The following is an 18114-nucleotide window of genomic DNA, read 5'->3' as shown; positions in this document are numbered from 1 at the left end:
GTCATTGTTGGCATAAAGGGCACCCAAGGTAAAACACTTGTACTGGCATACTAGAGGCAATTCTAGCCACCCATGGAAAAATAATGATGCTTGCATACATTAAGAAATTCTGGGCACAGGGTACAACCATGTTAAAGTGCTATCACTAGCACATTGGAGGTAATTTTTGGCATAATAGAGGACAACTGGGGCATATGGGAAAGGGTTAACCATGACAAAATGCTGGGACTGATATACGAAAGGTAATTTTGGACAAACAAATCACCCATTTCTATGTATGGCAATATTCTGGCATATTGTATATAACTTCTGGCGTAAGGGTGAACCATGACATATGGATGCACCCATGACTAACCCCGGGCGGAGACTTCTGCTCCGGCCGTGGAGTGTGCAGAGATTTGCTTCCTCCGCGTTCCACGGAGAAGGCAAATCTCCGCACACACGGAGCTGAGTTGGCCAGCCCCCGCCTTCACCCCCCTATATTAAACAATTAATTGTACATGTTTTAAAATGAAATTAAAACCACTTACCTGGCATGCGGCGTCCTCGGGCTGCCCTCCTCCTCTTCCTCGCTGTCCGGGTAATTCTTTGAGAAAGTTGCACATGCATGCACGCCCACGCATTTCTCGCAAGTTTTCTCAAAGAATTACCCTGAGGGCAGCCCGGGGACGCTGCATGCCAGGTAAGTGGTTTTAATTTCATTTTAAAGCATGCAGATGTAATTGTTATACAAGGGGGGTGGACGCGGGTGACGTAGCGTAGCTTAGCGGAGGTCCATGGAGTTTGTTCACAACTCCGTGGACCTCCGTGTAGCCCCACTATGCACACTACGCCCGGGGTTACCCATGACAAAAGGCTGGCCATGGCCCAATTGAAAGGTTTCGTTGGCTTAGCATATCATGAAAGAACATGAAACTTTAACGAGTCCCATTTCAGAGCATATGGCTTTTAGCAAATTTGGGTGAAAAATTGTGCCCTAAAATGCACAATTTGACAACATGGTTTTCAAAATGTTCGCAGAGGAAGAGCCCCCGCATTCCCTTTAGAAGAGGTCTGGCTCACTCGCTTTGCTCTTTACAATTCACGGAAAGTATTTCACCCCACCACGATCTAAGACCCCGCCAGCATCCTAATGTAGGTAGTATAGAAAATAGACTGTTGTCTGTGTGGTCATATTAATGATACAGTCATTATTGAACTCCAGCAATGTTAATTATAGTCATGGGCTCAATTTTTCTCATGCCGGCGTGATTTCGGTAATTCCACATTACTGTTCAACGCAAAATTACTGAAAATTAAATGATTATCCCCGTTTGTGTAATTATGAGTAATTTGGCACAAAAATCTTACCGCAGGAGTACAGGAACAACAAACATGGCAAGTATGAGCTGCTGCTGTGAGTGTTCCGTTGTATTTAGCACTGTTTTCGCAGCACAAAATGCATCTTTGTGTCCCAATTGGATGCAAGAATATATTTTGCGTTAAGAAATAGACGCAAAAAGGTAAGTTATGCTCCTCGCGAAATTACGTGTAATTTTGCTACAATTAAACTACAATAAATTACGTGAGTTGTGCCCACCCTTAGTTAAATATTGTGATGTCCTCAGAGTTATGGTCATGCTATATCAACCTGGGGGAAAATCCAGGGTCAAATGTCATATGATGCCACTTCCTGTGGTGATGTCACATCTGATACTCTAGACATTTTAGTGGATCACCGTCAGTGGTTAACAGCTTGATTTTACCTAACTCCCTTACGGACACCACAACCTGCTAATTAAGCAGACCGATTGCTCTCCTTGCCAGCACTTCATGAGCATGGGATGTGGTGCAAGAGACATTTGATGCTGGAGAGACCCGGGGTACAAGGGGGTCTGGGTGAGATGGAGGAAACATAAGGAACCCGAGGGAGAAAAATGAGGAACATGAAGGCGCAACAAGAGTTGGGCAGCGAGGCCATGAGAGCGTGTGGGCGGTGCAGCTGGAAACGTAGGAAGACAGAGCAAGGAGGTGTCAAGAGAGAAACTCATGGTGTAAGACTGAGCGAGACATTAAGAAGGTGGCTCAAAAGAGACACGTAGAGCAAGAACTGAGGAGAAATAGTTGTAAAGGCTGGAAACAGAGCGACGGGAGCAAAAAAAAAAAAAGTGTGTGACTTGAAACAAACATTGAGTGAGACCAGAGTAAGAGATTTTGGCACCAACAATAAAAGATGATGAAGTAGGGGGGGGGGGGCAGATTTCTGGAATGGAAATGACGAAACACACACAAGACTAGAAAGAGGAGAAAAGTTTATGGTGAGAGATCTGAAAGCGAGTGTTATCGACTATGGTGAAAGGGAGATGAAAAAGTGAGGTGGCGCGAGACAAGTGCCACACAAAGCAGGAAGGGAATGTGAGGGAGAGGCAAATGGGCGAGGCATAAGAGGGGAGTAAGAGAAGGAGAGGGAAGGATAACAGAAGAATCAGAAATGTTGACAAAACACGGCGAGGAAGTTGTGCTCAGAGACACGTGGAGTCCATCTGCTAAACGTAGTTTTTCTGTATCTCGGTATTGACTTCAGCCAAGCTTCCCGCAGTGCGAGGAGGCAGACGTGTTACATTCTGTTTTGAGGGCGAACCGGATATATTGACGCCCGGCTCCATTAATAAGGGCGAGAAGTCCTTGCACACGCATTTGTCAGAGGATACAAGGAAGCAGTATTCTCAGATTTAAATAAACAAAGTGTCCACTCGCATTATAAACAGGCCTTTAACATTTTTAGATGATGACAACTAGGTTAGTGCAAAAATTTCAAACAATGTAAGATAATATTAATTTCGTCTGGCAAAATCTGACAATGCCTTCTAAAGCAAGTTGAATGGCTTTGAACGACTCCGTACCAACTAAAATAACACCTTTTAATGGTATTTATATGATATAAATTAAACTGATTAACAATTTTAGGATTAGTTTTAGGATTTTCAAGGGGGAGAGGCTTTTTGTAATAGAGAAGGCTTAGAATCTGAGCAGGTTGGAAGCCTTAGGCGGTGTCCTTTAAGGAGAGTGACTAAGCTTTGGAGCCAGGTCCTGAATGGTGGTTTGTGAGGCAGAGAGAGTGTGTGTGTGTGTGTGTGTGTGTGTGTGGGGGGGGGGGGGGGGAAGGGGGGGCTAGGTTTGTCCTTGAAACATAAGATTTGATAATTATTTTTGTAACATACAGTTTAAAAAAAAAAAAACATAGGTTTACAAGCACAATTCAATCGCAAAAATCAGAGATAAGCGATGACGCAACATTTTACCAGCATGCTTTGCATTAGTCGCGTTTTCCCTGCAAAACGTGACACTCAAGTGCCAGATAGAAGGAACGTAACCTCTGTTTAATTTTTGACTCACTTTCCCCTGTTGTGAAAGTGAGAGGGAGGTCCAGTTCGTGCAGATACCTCATGGATGCTTTTGAACAAGGGAGTCCAACAAGTCTGGGAAGGCTGGGCCCATGCCAGATTTTCAGTATACACAAATACAATAGATTTATATACAATTAATCTAAAAGGAATTTACTCTTGTAGACACAAGGAGATTAATTGATTTGCTCAGAATCACAGGATGTTGAGCTGAGACTCAAACCTGGTTTCCCAGCGCCAAAGTTGGCAGCTCGGTTCGTTTTGCCACATCCTCAGTTGCAGAAAATATTACATGAATCAGGCCCTACTGGACCTACATTGGGAACTCCAAATTGCCAGAGATCAATTTAAGGGTTTTCCTTTATGATCCCAAGTTGGGTACCATTGGCTGTGACCACTCGAAGGTGAAAATCCTTCTGTTTGCCAAAAGCATGCTGAACTGGGTGCCCATCTCATAGGTGGCCAGCTTTCCACCTACCTAATCCCAAGGACAAGTGGTATCATCCTTCTGCACCAATGGTAAAGCCAGGGAAGTTTCCTGTCCATTTTGCAATAACCACTTGGAAGCCCAAAGGTGAGAGACGTTGGACAAGACGTGGAAAAGGTAATGGGACACCCGGTGCAAGAAGAAAGAGTAGAGTAAGACATGTGGCTTCCGATGGGCGATGGAAATCCAGGAGCAAGATGGATGTTTGTGAGAGAGTGTGGTTACGGGAACGTTTGATGTGTAAGATAGGTGTGCAGGACGACATGCTGAAAAACAGACAAGAATGAGAAAAGATTAGGTGGCGCGGTAGGGTGAAAGTGATGTGGTGGGAGACCTGACAGATAGTGCACAAGAAAGGTGAAAAGGGAATGGAAGGTGAGGGCAGGTGGAATTCTAGAGGTGATAGAAGTGGGACCTTGCGGTGGAGAGATCGACGGGATGACATAAGTCAAGAGACAAAATGGAGGATTTGACTCGCTGACTGACACAAGCAAGGGAGGTCCTCCGGACACCCTCTCAATTCTCCTTCAGTAACCCCCCCCTAACAAAAACAAACACTTTTTGCATCCTGCCACCCCTCCCCATCTCTCTCTATGCCACCTATGTGAGAGCAGATAGTGTGCATACTTGCTACAGATCTATAAGTGCAGAGAGAAAAGTGCAGTTAGTGGATCTTACTGAACCCCTCAGGCGTGGAGACAAATGCTTTGATGGACAAGTCCGCACAGATCTGTGGCCGACAGAGAAGATGCAGTTGGTATTGCTAGAGAAAACCCTGAAATCCTCTACCACTCAGATGTGTGGAGATCGGAGGGAACATTGCTCCACCTGAACGGGGGACTCTGGACATTGTGGGATGCCTTAAATCAGCGTCTGCCTGTGCATTCGCTTAAAAAACCAGTGATTCACTGTTATGATGTTGGAGTATTGGAAAACTAAAAATCTTTGGCAATTGATTTGTGTCACAGATGTGAATAACTGCGTTTCAAATACAACCTCGTATATAGCCCTTCTCATGGTAGTCAAGCATATGCAGAATAGCGCTGTTTATGTTCATGCACAAGTCTGTCTCGCGTTGCCCTCAGGAGACATGGACGATAGGAGGAGGCTGGAAGCCACTGGTTCATAATTAAACAGGAAAAGCAGTCAAAAACGACTTTGAATTTACTCCACTAGTGCGAGGTCGCAAAAGTGGACAATGCCCTTCAGATTCCTTTCCAAGGACAATAAGTTCTGGACTAAATATAGCAACAATATTCAAGTACTGTTCAAAATTGCAATCAATGCACACACAACAGCCTAACACCGAGCCTATTCTAAAGACATACTGGAGAGCAAACTCAAAGGCCCCACAGAGTCCCTGACCAAGAATTTGTACCAATCCCAGAACTCGTACCACAGAGTCAATGTTGCTATCTGTATGTATGAGATCTTCTGTAAAGAGCCTAAAACCTGCCCATCATTCTACATCAGCCACCCTGAGACTTTACTGGCTCCTTTTCACATTTTTGTCACAGAGAAGTAACCTGACTTCAGCCCCGAGACCTAGAACAAAGCACACACTGCCTCCACGACTAAGATATTAAATACTGCTAAACCATACCTCCATGGCCAAGAACTTACCAAAGCCCACCCTCAATTCATATTCAACACAAATCCCACTTGTCTCCATAACAAAGAGGTTAAAAAAACAAAAGATGTATTGGCCTTAATTCCTGGTCGGTCACAAAGTATACCCCAATTTCAAACCATGACATCTGATAAATGACTAGAATGCCTTCGTATCCAAGCCCAAAACCCACCCAGTTTTCCTCAGTAGACTGCTAGATGACTTCAAGTCACAGGTACTCCTTAATTTAAGTCTTGGAGTTTTCTTCTACAAATAGCATAAAAAGTAACTACAGTACAAGTGAGGTGGGATAAAGATTACGATTACTTTAGGCATGAGTTTCTAGATGAAAGCCCAGAGCAAACGCTTGATTGCCCCCCTTTTTGCTATGGAGCCATCTGACAACCTAATAGCCAAAGGGTGACACAAAGCCCACTCTACATTCTCAACTAAGATATTACACAAACTCCACTTTCTTACAACTTTAGACCTTCCAAGTAGGAGTGCCAGCATTATCCATGACATTATCATACCACGTTTTAAACCTTGGGCTTTACAAAATGTTGCCATTGGGTTAGTTAGTCCAGTCGCGGCAAGACATGCAAGATAGCCAAAACTACTACTCCCAGAACACATTAGGCTGTCAAATTAAAACCTGACTAAGAACATGCTGCCCCCAGCTCAAAGCAGCTATCTTACCCAAAACTATGCATCTGTCTCTCACACTTCTTCATCTTCCATTTTTTGGCAGTCATTAAAAGTTGTGTTGTGCCCCAGCTAATTTCACACATAACCCATGTCAATCCTCTAAATCTCCACAGCCACATCACATCCATGGCCAAAAGAGCATGACACCAACTCAGGCAGCTGTGGGGCATCAGACAATTGATCCTGCAACAAGACTTCGAAACAGTGGTGCAGTCTCTCATCCTCTCTGGACTAGATTACGGAATTGCCCTTCTCTCAGGCATTCCCAAAGTTCACCTAGGCCCACTGAGAGCAACACTACATGTAGCAGAACGCTTTGTGCATGGACCCAATTCAAAAATGCCTGCATTACCCACAGAGCGCTGCACTCATGTTCACCCTCCTATCTAAATGGGACACTGAAAATCTCTGGTGCAAATAAGGTTCCAGAAATGCTCGATCACTGCTCCTGGAACCCCCACCTTTAGTCGAGAACGGTACATGAGCCAGTCATTCTCTGGTAGTGCCACAAGAATCTGGAACTCCTTAGCTCCCTCCCTTCCCCTAACAACCTGCATAGCCACCTTCAAAAATGACCTCCTATTTGACAGACACCTGGGTTGATCACCCTCGACCAGACCAAAGTGATCTCTCCAGGATACAAAGTACCTTCATTGTATGTCCCCACCATCTTAATCAAGGCTTGAAACGTGTGCGTCCCTTGTCCAATGGCTGCCTTTGATCTGGTTGCAGCTACCGATGCAAATGTCTGAACGTAATTATTGTAACTGTAAATTGCTGTATCCTTGTATCATGCTACTGTTGTAAAGTGCTCCGACGCCTTCGGGCCATGTCCCCGTTATATAAAATATCAAAATAAATAAATTGCACTACGTCCGATAAAACATTGGTGGTCATCACGCACAACATGGAAACACTTCCTACATAGGATCAAAAAACAAAGACAACACCCTTCCAACCATACGCCCTGCATGGCTTAGCTTGCTGCACATATAGGCAAATGCGTCAGTGTCCCACGTAGCTCTATATAAATGCTGTAACATAATACAAACTCCACGCATACTGCCAGAATTTGCACAAATTGCACAATGCCTACATAGCTCACCTTGGACGTAGAAGTCTGCCACACCAAAGGGCTTCACCAGCCGCACCATGGTCGAGTCAACGGTTCGGTTCGTCTTTGGCCTGCCGTCCCGGTCAGCAGATTTCCTGTATAGGTTCAGCATGTAGTTCAAATGCTGGTTGCTGACCTGCCTCTTCCACAGCACCCTGGGCTTGGGAGGTAGCTGCTCCAAGAGCACCTGTATCAGAGGCAAGGCAGGGACTCTGGCCAGGCCCTTCAGGTCTGCAGCCTTCTCCTTCTCAGCCAAGGCCTTGATGAACAGGGCTGCCAACAGGAAGCAGAAGCACAACCGGAAATAACATGGTCGCAACATGACTGCAAGTCTTTGCGAGTCCATCAGACTTTTAGGAAATGGTGTCGAGGGGCCCACCGCACGGGAACATTCTCCTGCAGGCGTTGCCCAGGAAAATGAAGGACTTCCGGGCTCCCCTTCACCTGCCCTCTGACCCCTCTCAGTCAGACAGCTCCATGTTGGATCCCTGCCCGGGCTTGAACTGTAAACAAGGTCAGGAGACTTGGTGCTCCCCGCGTCTCTCTTCAAGACCTTTGCTAAAATCTTAAATTAAATCTTCACACCGTCTCAAAACAATCCATCCATCCCAACGGTGTGGTTTTGGGTGACTCCTAGTGCATACTCAACAGCCACGCGCTTAAAAACTGCTTCTTTAAAAGGCTCATTGGCCAGCCGTTCGGGTCAGGAGCAAGCATTCTCTCGGCCCTCCCAAACAACATTAAAGGAGGAAGGAACGCAACCGCTCGTTTTTTTGTTTAAAGGGTGTGGCAGTGGTCGGTCTAAAATTTAAAGACACATATCACCTCCGCCCTGCTCCGTTTCTTGAAAGCGTGGGAATGGCTCGCCTTAAGGACCCGTTTGGCCAACAAGAAACGGTGCACACTCACTTCATTTATGTAAATAAACCACGCGTTTCTTGAGTTCTCACCGTATTAACAAAAATAACATATATCTTGTCAAACGACCGCAGGTAATCCAGAGCCCACAAGTTCCCCAGGTCCATGCTGTGAGTTGCTAACCCAGTCCACGTTCTTGCATTGCATTCTGGGATCAGTAGTTCTTTTTACTGATATTATAAAATCAGGCCTACAAGCGTCAGAATGCAAAGCAAGTGTCTGGCTGAGCTACAAATGAAGGGTCCCAGGAGACTCGAGAGCTGTGGTCTTTTGTGCGATGTTGGCCAGACATGTGCGTTGTCATCCTTATGTCGCTTTTCATGGTACCCAAGAGGCCACTTGTCAGGTGAGAAAATGCCAGCGCGTCCTCATTTCTGAGCCAAAAAAGATTTTCATTCTGGGCTTTGTAGTTCGACATTTTCTATGAGAAGATTTGACGAAGGTGTGACACGTGACATGGAGCCCCAGTTTTAGGAAAGACAATGTTTGGTGACCATATGACTCCATGTCACTCGGATAAAAGCAACTCCCACAATGGCTTCATCTGTAAGTCAGACGTCCAGCACTGCACAGTGTCCTCGTTGCACCATGGATTGCCTGTGTGTCAGTAACTCTATTCAGCAGCTTTATTCAGCAGTAACTCTGTTCGTCAGCTTGCACTGTCAGCGCTTTCTGGGATTTATAACTCTCTCTGTTCCCACTTAGCCCACTTGCAAGGAATGCATTAACTTATGGAGTCATGGCCCCCCCCCCCCCCCCCCCCATGTCCTGGGACTTCCCCATAGTCAACCCTCGTTCTTTTCACTCAGCAGCACTCTCCTCTGCCTGCTGGGACCTGCAGACCCATAACTTACATAGGGACATCTGACCTGCACGTCAGAGCATCCATCGTGACATCTGGGTGAAATCTCAACACTTGCAGATTGGGCACTACAGGAGATGGGGCAGATGCCAGCGATGCCAAGTATTTCTAGTCCGCACGTGCACATAAAATGCTTGTAACAAGCAACAGCAAACCAATGCTCGTCTGGTAAAGCGGCGTTTCATGCTGCTCAGGATCATTTCAAGGACTGGTTTTATAACTATTAATTGGCTCCATGTCATGAGTGTGACCTTTTCCAGTACTTGTTTATCAGTCAACAGCACTACACACTAAAAAGCAATTCAATAAAAGTTGCAGCACGCATAGTGCTGTTGTCTGAATAAAACAGCACTGGCTGAAAAGTACCCCCACTGGCATAAGCTGGTTGACCGATAGGAAGCTGTTTTTTGTTTTGAGAGCATACTAGGAGAACAAAAAGTGTATCACTCAAAGCCGAGCCTCACAAGTCTCACACTGATCTATGACAAGAGAGCTCAAATTTCTTAGGTCCATGGATGGGTGGCGTATCTAGACCATGTTGTTAGACTTGCTTTGTGGGACTTGTGGTTGTGTTTATTCGATTATAAAATCCGAACTACAAATCCCAGCATGCAAAGGAAAAAAATGGTTTAGACGAGCTACTCATTCGTGGACCATGGTGTCAAGTCCCCACAATGCTTACAGTTTGTTTGTGGAGTGATCCCGCAGAGGCGACGTGGACAACCCCCTCCAGCTCCCTTTGCCTCCCAGATAAGGCTGATACTACCTAGGTTGAAGAGGGGACCGGGGGAGGCAACCAGAGGTGGGCGCAAACAGCATGGAATGGTGCTGGGGGAGGTCTGCCCTCGGATCCACTTGGGGTCCTGTGGTGGACACTACCTAAGGGATCGAACAGATGGGTAGCATACATGCCAGATACAAGCAACAAGATAAGTTTCAACAAACAGAAGGAGGAAAATGTAGTCACCTGAGACGCAGCACTCTCAGAGCGGAGAAGACCAACAGCAGTGTTCTGATTCCAAGGGAAGCAAGGTCACCAACAGAAACCAGGAAAAGCGCTTCTGCGCTGGGTGCCAAAGAAAACTGAGGGTGTACCAGGGACACAAAAGCTCCTCTGCTCTTGCTGGTATTGTCGTGCAAGGAACACCTTCTTGCCTTGCACGAGTAGGGGTAAAGGAACAAGAAACGTGAACCCGTGTCACCCACGGGACGTGTGGATCAAGGAAAGCGCTCCTGCGCTGTACAACTAGGTGGAAGGCGGCTCCGTGCTTTTGCACGAGCCACGAGTGCCCCAAAGGCGCTCCTGCGCTGAAATGCAAAGTAAAGGGCGGCTCCGTGCCTTTGCACGAGCCGCGAGTATCCCAAAAGCGCTTGTGCGCTGAAATGCCAAGTAAAGGGCGGCTCTGTGCTTTTGCACGAGCCGTGAGTATTCCAAAAGCGCTCCTGCGCTGTACTGCAAGGTAATGGCGGCTCCGTGCCTTTGCACGAGTCAAGAGTGTCTGGGATCCGTTGGCGCCCTTGCACGGTCCGGAAAGGATCCGGTTGCTGGTAGAGCAACGCTCCTGCGTAGCTCAGGTCGTCAATACGAAGCGCCAGTTACGGCAGCTTCGCTCTAGTTATAGATCTGCCCCCGGAAGTGCTCCAGCTTCTGGTGTGAGGCAGGCCCGTCTTGGACGACTAGACGGCTGACCTGCTTCGTGGAGTCCATCAAAGAGAGCTGGCGCGCGCATGTGCACAGACATACCTCGCGCGCCAGCCATAGCGGAACGAAGGAAATGACACATGGAAACCTTTAAGAGCTGAATCTCCATTGTGAGATGTTCTACCAGTACTCGAGTTTTATATGGCACACATCTGCATTTTTGTACTTATAGTTTGTCAGAACTCCTTTTTGAGGTCCACGGGGCAAGCAGAAGCTACTGGGCTGAAACGTGGGGTTTGAGGCCTTTAACTCCTAATGTGCCAGGGCCTGACCTTCTGAGGGTCCTGAGCAACTGAGTCAAGAAGCCCTTCAGCACTCCACTCTCAGTAGTAGCGTGGGTTGAGCAGTCTAAGGCTTCTCGAGGGGGAGATAAATGCAGAGGACAAATACAGGCTTACAATTTAAAATACGTTCAATAACAGCAATCAATAATTGTCCCATCCAATACTTGCTTCAATGAAAAAAATGAGTATTTATATACTAACAGAAAATAAAATACCGCATACACAAACAATACACATAGCCTACTGAGGTCAGAACCCTGGTGTTTTGATAGCTAGGTCCCTGAGTCACACTTCCCTCTCGCTAACTGTATTAGTTATTCCCCATTCACTATAGGTGACATTCAGGTTAAGCCCCACAAGTAGTCTAAATCTCAGAAGTACCACTCCGACTCTTCCAAAGTCAAAAGTGTTCCAGCACACAAAGTGCTATGTGGCAGAACAAGCTCCTCCGTGGGCCTTCTGCTGCAGTCACTGGGAGGGTTTCACTCTCAGACATTGTAGAGGGCTGCAGTGGCTGCTGATGGTGAATAGCACTCACAGCTCTGTAGGGAGCAGCGGCTTGGTGTCCACGGTGCTTTCCCCAGAAAGACAGCAACTTCCTCTGATCCTTCTCACAGGGTGATGGGGACAGTTGCTCGGGTTCTAATCCTCAGTCAGAGCTCGGGTAGGCACACGTCACCACAGTATCCTCTCCTCTCGACAATGGTGGAACCAGACCACGTTCATCGTCCTTCACGGTGGCTCCCGCTGCCATACCGGATCACCTACTTTACTCCACACATGAGCAATGGCTCGATGTAGGAGAGTAGGATCTGCACTTATGTTGCCCCCACTTTTTTTCTGATGTTTACACTGGTTTCTGGCTATAGTCTGGCTGGGACCCTGCTAATCAAGGCCCCAGCCTCTCTGTTCTCTCTAAACAGCTTGGAGTGCATATTAGATGCACTAGTGATTGGATACTGTGGTACCTTATGAGGCCTTAGTATATGGTACCTTAGGTACCAAGGGCATGGGTACTTCACAGGCCTACCAGGGGCTGAAGCATGTATTATGCCACCCCTGGGAAGCAGACTAAATCTGACACCACAGGCCTGCTACTGCAGCCTGAGTGAGGTAGTGTTAGCACTCCTCACTGAGATATAGGTACCCTATATTTCTACCTGCACACACATATAAACCAATCAGTCACACCTAAGGCAGGCCCTATCAATCCTGAGGGCAGGGTGCTTGGTTTCTATGTGAGGGGGTGCCTCTGCCTGAGCAGGGCCCCTCTGCAGCTCTCAGAGTCCATTTTCTGTGGCTGTTTGTGGATGCGGTTAAACCATATACTCTTAAGTGCTTTATAACCTAGCGGTAAATGCTAACTTTGGGATGGTTGCATCAAAACATGTTGTGTTTGGTGTCAAACGCTTTGGAATCGTACCCCCACACCAGTAACTGGTGTGGGAGTATGATCCCACCCTTCTAGAGGGATAGACATGTACCCACTGTGGAAACACAGTAGAATCCTGAAGAGGTCTTCACAAGGGCCCCAAAAATCTGCATCTGGTGGGGATTCACAGTCTAACAAAGGGAAAGGCCAAAAGAAGCCCTGGTGCAAATTCTGTAAACAGAAAGGGCACTGGACTTCTGATTGTACCAAGTCCAAAGACCAAACCACCACCACTCCTGCCCCTAGGGCAACTGTTCCCCCTAGTACAGCTACTGGTGGAGGTGGTAATCAGAATAAGGGTGTAGTAGGGTTGACCCTGGATTCTGAAGTGGACTCTGGCTTAGTCAGAGTACCCACTCAAGCATTGCTGATTTATGATGGAGACATTGATATGTCCTTCCTATTGAGCCCCAGTAATCTGGGCAAATACAAACAGCTGTCTGTAATAAATGGCAAACCGGCTTTGGCATTCAGGGACACAGGTGCTAGTGTCACCATGGTGGCAGAGGATCTTGTGGACCCTGGGCAGATCATCCTGTGTGAAATGTACCAGGTTACCAATGCAAGCAATATCAGGACCAACCATAGTCTGGCAGTTGCGAATTTCTCCCGGGGAGGGGTAACTGGCCTCAAGAAAGTAGTAGTCAGTGCAGACCTCCCTGTCGAATGTCTCTTGGGCAATGATCTAGAGACTTCAGCCTGGTCTGAAGTACAGTTATGGACTCATGCTGAGATGTTGGGCATCCCTGCAGAGGTATTTGCTGTGACCAGGTTACAGGCCAAAATACATCAAACTGAACCAGCTCTGGATCCTGAAACTATGGACTAGGTGCTACCCAAGAAGAGGATCAGTAGGGTTAAGGCAGTGCCTTCCCCTCTGTCTCAGATCACAGATTCACCTCTTGGAGGAGACGCAGATCCTGAAGAAGGAACTGCCCCAGAGGGACTTGAGCCTGATCAGGTTGAGTTCTTGGGGACAGGGGGCCCTCCTAGGGAAGATCTGAGTAAGGAGCAACAGTGCTGCCCCTCTCTTGAACCCCTCAGACAGCAGGCTGCTGCTGAGGCTGCTGGGAGTGCTAGTGGGTCCCATCAAGTTTATTGGGATGAGGGACTCCTATATTCTGAGGGTAGAGATCCAACCCCTGGAGCCACCAGGAGGTTGGTAATACCTCAGAAGTTTAGGGGGTTCCTCTTGACCCTAGCACATGATATCCCTTTAGCAGGTCACTTGGGCCAAAACAAGACCTGGGACAGGCTTGTTCCACATTTTCATTGGCCACATATGTCAGAGGACAGCAAGAAGTTTTGTCGCTCCTGTGTCATTTGCTAAGCCAGTGGCAAGTCAGGTGGCACAACAAAGGCCCCCCTGATACCACTACCTGTGGTGGGGGTACCCTTTGAAAGGGTAGGGATTGACATTGTTGGTCCCCTTGACCCTCCAACTGCATCTGGGCACAGATTTATCCTGGTGGTAGTGGATCATGCCACCAGGTACCCAGAGGCAATTCCCCTGAAGACCACCACAGCCTCTGTGGTGGCAAGAGCCCTCATTGGAGTTTTCTCCAGAGTGGGTTTCCCAAAGGAGGTCATGTGTGACAGAGGTACCAACTTCATGTCAGGATATCTAAAAGCAATGTGGAAGGGGTGTAGTATAACTTATACATTCACTACTCCCTATCACCCACAATGCAATGGGTTGGTTGAACATTTCAATAAAACCCTAAAGGGAATGATTAAAGGCCTCCCAGAAAAGCTTAGGCGAAAATGGGACCTTTTACTTCCCTGCCTTCTGTTTGCATACAGAGAGGTTCCACAGAAGGGTGTTGGTTACACATTTGAACTTCTGTTTGGGCATCCTGTAAGAGGTCCATTATGTTTGGTTAAGGAGGGCTGGGAGTTACCTCTCAAACCCCCTAAACAGGATGTGATGGACTATGTACTTGGTCTCTGCTCCAGGATGGCTGAATACATGAATAAGGCAACTAAAAACCTGGAGGCCAGCCAAGAACTACAAAAAACTTGGCATGGCCAAAATGCTGTGCTGACTGTGTACCAGCCGGGACAGAAAGTGTGGGTGTTGGAGCCTGTGGCCCCAGCAGCTCTCCAAGACAAGTGGAGTGGCCCCCATACAATTGCTGAGCAAAAGGGAGAAGTCACCTATCTGGTGAATCTTGGAGCTCCCAGGAGCCCCGTTAGGGTGCACCTTGTCAACAGATTGAAACCATATGTTGACAGGGCTGACATGGGCTTGCTCACGGCAACTGATGAGGAAGAGGAGGAGGAGAGTGACCCTCTCCCTGACCTGCTCTCACAGAACCCTGATAATGGGTTAGTAGATGGTGTTGCTTTGACAAGCAGCCTCGCTGACCATCAACAAACTGAATGCAGACAAGTTCTGCAGCAGTATAGACATGTTTAGCCTGACCCCATGTCAGACTTCCTGGTGCACCCATGAGGTGGACACTGGAGACAGTCTGCCTGTCAAGAGTAAAATCTACAGGCAACCTGACCATGTCAGGGACTGTATCAGGACTGAAGTCCAGAAAATGTTGGAGTTAGGTGTGATTGAGCCTTCAGATAGCCCTTGGGCTAGTCCAGTAGTCCTAGTACCCAAACCTCATACCCAGGGTGGTAAGAAAGAAATTAGGTTTTGTGTAGACTACAGAGGCCTCAATGCAGTCACCAGGACTGATGCCTATCCCATACCAAGGGCAGATGAGCTGATTGATACTTTGGCCTCAGCCAAGTATCTTAGTACATTTGACCTAACAGCTGGCTATTGGCAGATCAGGTTAGCTGATGATGCAAAAGCCAAAACAGCATTTTCAACCCCTGGTGGGCACTACCACTTTGTGGTGATGCCCTTTGTATTGAATAATGCACCTGCCACTTGTCAGAGGTTCGTGAACAAAGTTCTGGCATGGATGGAAACTTATTGCTCAGCTTATCTTGATGATATTGCTGTCTTTAGTTCCTCCTGGCAGGATCACCTGGTCCACCTCAGAAATAGAGGGATAGACATGTACCCACTGTGGAAACACGGTAGAATCCTGAAGAGCCCTGGCATCATAAAATGGATGCCACCAGTCACAGACAGTGGGCTGCCCTCCTGCTGCTGACCAAAACTCGCAGTGGAGGAGGCCCAACAATAGGCATCCTGTCACAGGGAGGTGTAACCACCTTCCAGACAGGATTTAGTGTATTGGGGCTGGGTGGGTGTACTCCTAGAGTGCTTTGAAGTCCTGCACTGGGGGAGCAGTAGGCTCCTCTGTGCATATGCCAGCTCAAACCGGTTCTGGGGCTACCAGCCCCTGCTCTAGCGCGAAACTGGACAAAGGGAAGTGGGTGTAGCCACCCACTCCCCTGACCCTCCCATAGGTGGGGTCATAGAGCTAGTCCCTCCCTTCCTTGTAGTATAAGTTAGGGAACCATTGCCATTGCAAGCTAGATATCCCTGGACAATGCTCTGAAGAAGAATCCTGGACCTTCAATGTTCCACTACCTCTGGAAGACTGAAGAATCTCCCTTGGAATCAAGAAGTGACTCCCCTGCTTGGCAGGCACCAAAACTTTGAATCAACAGTCGCAAACTTTCCTGCTCCCGCCGGAGTCCGAAGTCCCTGCAGCCCCAAAAGTGGATTTCCTGACTTTTCCAAGACCATTATGAGTCCCCAGTGACGCTGAGGCAAGTGGACCCCACGAGTGGCGAGGAACTGCAATACGTGGGTACCGGGCACTATTTTCAAGTGCAAGCCCTTCACGATGTTCTATGAACTTGTGCATTGGACCACGAGTGGTCCAAGCCTCCAGCAGGATTTCCTCTGAAGATCAGAGCACTACCTTGTCCCGAGTGACCGTGGGCTCCTGGTGAGTGAATCCTCCCAAAGTGTCTTCGCGAACCCTTGCCGGTTGGCTTGTGGGTCCCCAGAAGACTTTTCTACAGAACCAAAGGGCTCCCCTGGTTGTTCCAGGCCTGCCCTGACTTACCCTTGCTGGGTGAGTCCCTCAGACCTTGCTGGTCTGCACCGCTGACTTTTTACACTTTCCATGATACTTGCTGTTGCCAAGGCTTGTTTATTTATTTATTTATTTTTGAAATTTATAAAGCGCGAACAAATGCCCATAGGCGTCTCGGCGCTGAGAAAATGGTGTGAAGTACCCACAAAGCTAAGAAAGAGTAGTTATTGACCAAAGAGCCAGGTCTTCAATTTACTGCGAAATAACATCAGGGATGAGCTTTCTCTGATGGCAATTGGTACCGAGTTCCAGAGCCTGGGTGCGGCCACCAGGAAGCGCCTGTCGCCCCAGGAGACTGTTTTACTTCGGGGTACTTGCAGAAGATTGAGGTTGTTAGATCGGAGAGATCTAATAGATAGACAAGGCCGAAGATGGGCCTTCAGGAAATCGGGGCCTTGGTTGTGCAGTTCTTTGTATGTGATACAGAGTGTTTTAAATTTAATCCTGTTGTGGATTTTGAGCCAATGCAAATTTTTTATTGCATCTGAGATTGGTTTAAATTTCGGGGTTCCCGACAGAAGACGGGCTGCAGCATTTTGAATTGTTTGTAATTTATTGATCACTCTGGCCTGGGCATTAACAAACAGGCCATTACAGTAATCGAGGGATAACAGCACTAAGGCACTTATCAGGGTTTTTCCGGCTGTGGGTGGTAGGAATGGCAGTATTTTCTTAATCAGCCTCAATTTGTAGTGGGCAGAAGCTGCTGTTTTATTTGCGTGGGCCATAAAGTTCAGGTTTTCATCAAAAATCACTCCTAGGTTTCTAACCGAGGTGACTGGTTCCGGGGGGGTCCCATACGAGGGGGGCCACCAAGTAGACGACCAACAAGGTGAGAGATGTCCAAAGATGAGCACCTCCGTTTTTTCGGAGTTAAGTTTTAAGCAGTTGGAGGCCATCCAGTCTCCAATTGCCTGCATGCCCTCCTGGAGATTTCCTGCTACTCTCTCTCCATCCCCATTAATGGCTAGCACAAGTTGTGTGTCATCTGCGTATGAAGTAAGACTCATCCCATTGGCTTTGATGACAGATGCCAAGTCCGACACATAGATATTAAATAGTGTCGGGCTTAGGGATGAGCCTTGAGGAACTCCACACGGCAGTGACAGCTTGTCAGATTGAAAGTGTCCCAGTGTGACCATCTGTGTTCTTCCTGCCAGAAAGGAAGAAAGCAGGTTCTGTGCCAAATAGCAAATGCCCATCTTTCCGACACGGTCCATCAGGATCTTATGGTGGACCGTGTCGAATGCTGCGGATAAATCAAGAAGTATCAGTATCGCTGTTCCTCCCTGATCACGAATCATTCGTATATCCTCAGTTGCTTTGATTAAGGCGGTCTCTGTACCATGGTACTTGCGAAAGCCAAATTGGGTGCTATCTAGAGATTGGTGCTTCTCTAAGAACTCTGAGAGTTGTGTATTCATAGCTTTCTCAGCTACCTTAGCTAGAAAAGGTAGATTAGCTATGGGACGGTAGTTCTTTAGTTGTTCCTTATCCAGATTGGCTTTTTTTAAAAGAGGCTTAATCAAGGTGTTCTTTAGTGGGTCCGGATAGATCCCTGTTCTGAACATGGTATTACAGACTGAGGTAATCTCAGGG

The 18114-nt window shown here is 47.4% G+C and overlaps 1 protein-coding gene across 2 annotated transcripts in view; it reads right to left on the bottom strand.

The window, feature by feature from the left end:
• The window catches only part of BMP15 (bone morphogenetic protein 15), a 131866-nt gene extending 123789 nt beyond the window's left edge, over positions 1-8077 (bottom strand). For both annotated transcript variants that reach the window (XR_014970030.1, XM_085630730.1), the window contains exon 1: positions 7293-8077. Coding sequence is in view for 1 of the 2 variants with exons in the window: in XM_085630730.1 (XP_085486856.1) it covers positions 7293-7647 (355 nt within the window). In the remaining variant the exon portion in view is untranslated. The remainder of the gene's footprint in view (positions 1-7292) is intronic.
• Between the last annotated feature and the right edge of the window lie 10037 nt (positions 8078-18114).

This window comes from Triturus cristatus, chromosome 10 (assembly GCF_964204655.1).
Source record: "Triturus cristatus chromosome 10, aTriCri1.1, whole genome shotgun sequence".
NCBI classification, from domain to species: Eukaryota; Metazoa; Chordata; class Amphibia; order Caudata; family Salamandridae; genus Triturus; species Triturus cristatus.
This window is presented reverse-complemented; position numbering and strand designations above follow the sequence as displayed.